Source organism: Colobus angolensis, unplaced genomic scaffold (genome assembly GCF_000951035.1).
Source record: "Colobus angolensis palliatus isolate OR3802 unplaced genomic scaffold, Cang.pa_1.0 Scaffold159, whole genome shotgun sequence".
In the NCBI taxonomy this organism is placed as follows: Eukaryota; Metazoa; Chordata; class Mammalia; order Primates; family Cercopithecidae; genus Colobus; species Colobus angolensis.
This window is the reverse complement of record NW_012114699.1, coordinates 6,628,762-6,635,286: the sequence shown is the minus strand read 5'-3', so window position 1 is coordinate 6,635,286 and position 6,525 is coordinate 6,628,762. Positions and strand designations below refer to the sequence as shown.

Sequence of the window (6,525 nt, the reverse complement as noted above, 5' to 3'; positions counted from 1 at the left end):
CCGTCTCAAAAAAAAAAAAAAAAAGAATGTCAGAAAGCACAGAAAGCATTCCAGTCCTAAAAGATGAAGGCTGGTCTGGTGTGGTTGCTCATGCCTGTAATCCCAGCACTTTGGGAGACCAAGGCCAGGGTATTGCTTGAGCCCAGAAGTTCGAGACCAACCTGGGCAACATACCAAGAGCTCGTCTGAATTTTTAAAATAAAAACATTTTAAAAGCTAAAGAAAAGAGAAGTGGAGGCTAAGGGGAAATACCGTAGGTTAATGAAACCATAAAACATCTCAAATTCTGAATTCTGTAAATGTCGAACACTCTTTAAAGCTTCAAAAAGGGAATTTCAAGACGAAAGTAGTGAATAGCAAAAGTGGGGACCTCATCACTTTTCAAATGTGGCATGGGATAAAAGCATGAATAAATTGAAGAACATTTCAATCACTGCATGGATATGTGATCGTGTATAATGGCTTTTTAAGGAAAAGTCAAAGCTGTTAGGGTTAATCTTACTTTCTCATGGTCATCCCTAGATGCTCTAGCAACAGCAGACCAGTTTGGCATCTCGTGATATGCATACTGAGTTCTTTGGTTAGCATAAGAGTGTGGTGTTGGTCGGGCACAGTGGCTCACGTCTGTAATCCCTGCACTCGGGGAGGCCAAGGCGGGCAGATTACTTGAGGTCAGGAGTTCAAGACCAGCCTGGCCAACATAGTAAAATCCCGCCTCTACTAAAAATACAAAAATTAGCCAGGTGTGATAGTGGATGCCTGTAATCCCAGCTACTCAGGAGGCTGAGGCTGGAGAATCACTTGAACCCAGGAGGCAGAGGTTGCAATGAGCTGAGTTCTCACCATCGCACTCCAGCCTGGGCGACAAGCGAAACTCCGTCTCAGGAAAAAAAAAAGAAAAAAAAAAGTGCATTGTTGTGGTGAATATGTGCTACCATGTCATTCCTTACAGTTCCTTGACAGAACACCCTCTTCTCTCTTGTTAGGAGTGATTTGGGCCCCGACGTTGGCTATGAAGCTATTGGTCTTGTGGACAGTAGTTTGCCCACAGTTGGTGTTTTTGCAAAAGCAACTGCACAAGACAACCCCAAATCTGCCACAGAGCAGTCAGGTAAGGAAGCCCCAGCACTCCTCTTAGAGAGTGTTGAGAAGCAGTGGTCCACATTCTCCTGAACAAGGGGTTTCTGTATTGGCCAGCGGGGGCTGTCAGTGAAAGCCTCTCTTCATGTTGTGCTTTAAAAGAAACCAAACCTCAAGTCCTCACTCTTTAGTGGTCTGAGATTTGGCAAAATCAGGTATCCTGGGCAAAGCATAGATTCAAATATTGCGGGTATCTGTCCTAGACAGTGGACAGTGAGTGGCTAACTCAACGACACGGTTGTTTCATTTGTCTCTGGGAAGACCTATCTAAGGAAGAAAACAAGAAAACCTGAGCTTTTTAGGTTGCGTTTTTTTCTTTCTTTCAGTTGTCATTTTTATTATTTTGCTTCAGGCAAATCTCAAGAACACAGCCTGAGAGCCTTAGCTTAAGACTGGCTGTCCTCCATGGGTCCTGGGCAGGGAGGAACTGGGCTGAGTAGTTCTTTAGCTGCCTCTCATTCCATTTGGCAGATCCTAGTGCCAGGTTTTCTTTAGATGGGAGGCACCTCTCTTGGAATGAACTTCTCTCCCACACACGTCTCTTTCAGTAACTCCGAGACCTTATTCCTTGACCTTAGCTCAAGTTATTTAACCTCTGTGTCCTTTTGCCAGAGGTGTCTCAAGGGCAAGGTGCTCTTTAAGAAGGAGAAAGTAAGACATTATATGGATATGTAGTTCCTTTTCCTGTGTAATTCTAATGTATTCCATATTCCTTAATTGATCTGTCCTAGTAACCTAGTAAGTGGATTCATGTCACTGCTCTGTCCACTGGACAGTGTTATTTGGAGGCTAGTGGTTCTCAGAAGGCAAGGTGCCCCCTTCCCATGCCACCCTTCCCTTCCCCTCTTATCTCTCTCTAGGAAGAAATGCCTTCACTATGGTTTTTCCATATGGAAGTGCCTTCTGCTTTGGCTAAAGTATCTGTCTAATAGCACTGTCCAACAGAACTTTCTGCTGCGATGAAAATGTTCCATCTCTGCTCTGTCCAGTACATTAGCCACTAGCCACATGTGGCTTTTGAGCTCATGAAACATGGTGAGTGCAGATAAGGAACTGAATTTTACATCTTACTCAGTTTGAAATGATGTTCATTTACATGTCTGTGGCTAGTGGCTACTGTATTTGGACCATGCCGCTCTAGAATATTTCTTAGAGGACAAGAACCAGCCTTCTGCAGTTTGAAGAAATCCAGATATCAGGAAATATTCATAGCATGAATTTAAAATGAGATAATAAGGGAGGGAAGTTTTGGGCCAGACTGACCCTGTGCCCAGGAGCTGGCAAGGAAGACCTTTCCTTGGCTTTGTCACTGGAGAGGGGCTGGTAAAGGCCAGGGTTTACTGAGGGGGCATAGAGAAACAAATCCTCTAGAAGTAGCTTGAAGCAGGCCTTGAAAGACTGTTGGCTTCTAGAATTTCCCAAGCTCATAATAACTGAAGTTTTGATTTTGCTCCTGTGTTTATTTGTTTTGGGGGCTGGCCACAGGAACTGGTATCCGATCAGAGAGTGAGACAGAGTCCGAGGCTTCAGAAATTGCTATTCCTCCCAGCACCCCGGCAGTTCCACAGGCCCCCGTCCAGGGGGAGGACTATGGCAAAGGTGTCATCTTCTACCTCAGGGACAAAGTGGTCGTGGGGATTGTGCTATGGAACATCTTTAACCGAATGCCAATAGCAAGGAAGGTAGGTGCCCGTCATAACTCTTAGAGGAAGATGGGAAGTACGGCTCAGAAACACTCCTGTAACTTCATCAGGTGCCCTGAGATGCATTGTCCCCCAGGTCAAATTGTGCCTAAGCAGAACAAAGGTATAGCCTTGGCTCAGGAACATTCTTTTTCACTTGGGACTTGGCTGGGTGACCTGGGAGTTGGCAGGCTGCTTGTTTGGGTTTAGCAGAGAGCTGTTCCCACAACTCCCTCCCAGTGAGATATGGGGACTGCCCCAGGTGGCCCCATTGTGTGGGCATGGCCTGAACGCACATGGAGTGAGTTAGGGACCTATTGTTACTCTCTCTCCCTCAGATCATTAAGGACGGTGAGCAGCATGAAGATCTCAATGAAGTAGCCAAACTATTCAACATTCATGAAGACTGAAGCCCCGCAGTGGAATTGGCAAACCCAGTGCCACCCCGAAGGGTCGGATGGGTAAAGGAGCATTTTTTTATTCTGCAGACTTTCTCTGTGTATAAGTGTGAATGATCAAGTCCCTTGTGAATATTTTCAACTATGTAGGCAAATTCTTAATGTTCACATAGTGAAATAAATTCTGATTCTTCTAAATTAAATTTTGTTCTCTTGTCAAGGGGGCAGGTGGGTGAAGGAGGAAAGCCTATTAGAAAGCAAGCAAATTGCAGCACCCACCAAGGGCAGGATTTTTCTCAGCCACGTATTCGTGCCCTACTCCTCCCGTGAAACTCCTTTCATTTCCAAACTTCCCTCATCCCTCCAGACCTCTTTGCACACACCTGCTGTGGCCTCAGCCCACAACACTCGACTCCCCTCCTCTCCTCTCAGGAAGTTCACTATCTCTGAGGACTTTCCCAGCCTTCCAAGCCTCATCCTTGTGTATGTATCTCCCTGCTAGCCCATGACTTCCTGGAAGCAGGAGCCCTGACATTAAGGCCTTGCTCACGGTTTTATCTCCAGAGCTTAGCACAGGGTCTGCTTCATAGTAAGTGCTTCATAGACCATTGTCGAATTAGTGAACAAATAAATGTATGGAATAGACTCCGTTTAACCTGGAACAACTCCTGTCCCAGAACTGGATTGGGTCCTGCAGGGGACAGAAAGGGCACTTACTACAAATCTGAGTTCCGAGACCTGGTGCTTCACAGTTAAACCTGGAGACGGACTCGTGGAAGGACCATCTTCTCTTGACTCTTCTGCCTGTCGTCCTCATGCCAGACATCTGTCCTCTCTTAAGCTCCTTTTTTCTAAAATATGCTTATGGGCATACCTCACTTTACAGATTGTTTCCTGGGAATACAATTCAGAGTTTCACAAGTCAACTCATTGTTTGGCATTTTAGATTGCTTAACTTTTAAAAATCAAATATTATTATTATTATTATTATTATTATTATTTTGAGATGGAGTTTTGCTCTTGTTGCCCAGGCTGGAGTGCAATGGTGCAACCTAGGCTCACCACCTCTACCTCCTGGGTTCAAGTGTTTCTCCTGCCTCAGCCTCCCGAGTAGCTGGGATTACAGTCATGCACCACCACGCCTGGCTAATTTTGTATTTTTAGTAGAGATGGGTTTTCTCCATGTTGGTCAGGCTGATCTCAAGCTACCTACCTCAGGTGATCCGCCCGCCTCAGCCTCCCAAAGTGCTGGGATTATAGGTGTGAGCCACCGCGCCCGGCCTAAAAACATCAAATCTTATTTAAGAGGAATTTGTTACTACTTTCAAGAGTCCTGTTGTGAAACTCCATGTATATAAAAAAAATTATTACCAGTCTGGATTTTTTTTTTTAATATTGGGTTTGATTAAGGGCAGTTTCAGCTTCAACCAAATCCCTTCTGAACTCTGGGAGAACAAGCCAAATCTCCACCATAAGAATTAGCAGTATAGGTATACCATGCAATACTATATGTGCAATACTATATGGATACAGGTTTAGTCGAATGTGATCATATCCAAATGATATATCCAAATCCATATGTAGAAAACTCATCTAGAGTCGGGTGCAGTGGCTCACGCCTGTAATCCCAGCACTTTGGGAGGCCAAGGCAAGTGGATCACCTGAGGTCAGGAGTTCGAGACCATCCTGGCCAACATGGTAAAACCCCATCTCTACTAAAAATACAAAAATTTGTCAGGCATGGTGGCGTGCACCTATAGTCCCAGCTACTCAGGAGGCTGAGACAGGAGAACCTGGGAGGCGGAGGTTGCAGTGGGCGGAGATTGCACCACTGCACTCCAGCCTTGGCGACACAGGGAGACTCCATCTCAAAAAAAAAAAAAAAGAAAGAAAACTCATCTAGTATCCTGTGATATAGAAATTATTATACAGCAGTAATTGCTGCTTACCGAGATGGGGTAAGACTAAGATCCTAGTGTTCCACAAATCATTAAGAAAAGATCAAATTGTGATTTGTCTTACTTTAGTGTTGTATACAGTTTTGTCAAATTCTTTGACAGTAGTTATCCTTTTATGGTATGTCATTGTAATTCAGTGGATTGAAATTAAATGATCTGTTCATCTATTCAGTGTTCATTGGGTGCCTACTCTGAGCTAGGTAGATGTCAGAATAGGAAGATGGATAAAACATGGCCACTGCTTTTAAGGACGTCCTGATGTCGATGAGGAATGCAGACACATGGATGCAGAACTCCAATAGAATGAGCTACGTCCATAGAAGGACACAAAAAGTACCGTGGCCATGCCAGGAATGGAGAGATCAGCCACAGCAGCCATCCTGAGTCAACCACTGCTGTTAGGCCACTTCCTAAACCACCACTTGGTCCATGTCCCCTCCCTGTTTAAAAATGTACGGTGACTCCCTGTCACCAACCACATCAGGTTCAAAGTCTCCTGTAGTACTAAGCCCACTCTGCCTGTCTCACCTTCCCCGGGACTTTTAATGCGGACATGCACACACACACACCTGGTTTACTGCCACCTTTAAACTTGTGTTCATGCTCTTCACATCTGGAACACCATCCCTCCACCCTTTACCTATCCAAATCCTGCTCATCTTTCAAGGCCTACATCAAGTCCTGCCTTGGTAGCATGGTACCAGTTGGACTAGTGCCCATGCATGATTTCTCTCTGAACTCCAGTTGCACTTAGCACCTTTGAGTGTAATTGTTCTCTAAGTCATTCCAAAGGTTTTGTCAGCTGTCTCAGAGCAGAGCCCATGTTTTCTTCTCAGGATGGGGACCATATGCTGCACCCTGGTGAGGTGCTGAGCAAGTCCTTGGTCAATTGGCTGGATAATGCTAGATAACAGGGCTGACTAAAAATGCACCTCTGTCTTGTAGCCTCTGATATCTGTAATTCAGGTTGTTTATGGGAGGATGTTCAGATCATAACCACTTCACTCACTGTCACAACTTGCCATTTACCCCAGAATGCATTTAATCTGCCCAAGCCCCTGAGGATCCTGGGCTGTAACTTCTTTCTTTTCTTTTTTTTTTTCTTGAGATGGAGTCTCGCTCTGTCACCCAGGCTGGAGTGCAGTGCGTGATCTCGGCTCACTGCAACCTCCACCTCCCAAGTTCAAGCGATTCTCCTGCCTCAGCCTCCCGGGTAGCTGGGACTACAGGCACACACCACCACGCCTGGCTAATTTTTGTATTTTTAATAGAGGTGGGGTTTCGCCACGGCAAGGCTGGTCTCAAACTCCTGACCTCAGGTGATCTGTCCGCCTCGGCCTCCCAAAG

The 6,525-nt window shown here is 45.4% G+C and overlaps 1 protein-coding gene across 1 annotated transcript in view; it reads left to right on the top strand.

Moving 5' to 3' along the window:
• Positions 1 to 3,423, top strand: part of AIFM1 (apoptosis-inducing factor, mitochondrion-associated, 1) — a 40,728-nt gene extending 37,305 nt beyond the window's left edge. Inside the window, exons 13-15 of the mRNA XM_011936990.1 lie at positions 964 to 1,111; positions 2,626 to 2,822; positions 3,161 to 3,423. Coding sequence (XP_011792380.1) covers positions 964 to 1,111; positions 2,626 to 2,822; positions 3,161 to 3,232 — 417 coding nt within the window. The 3' untranslated portion in view covers positions 3,233 to 3,423. The remainder of the gene's footprint in view (positions 1 to 963; positions 1,112 to 2,625; positions 2,823 to 3,160) is intronic.
• Positions 3,424 to 6,525: the final 3,102 nt, after the last annotated feature.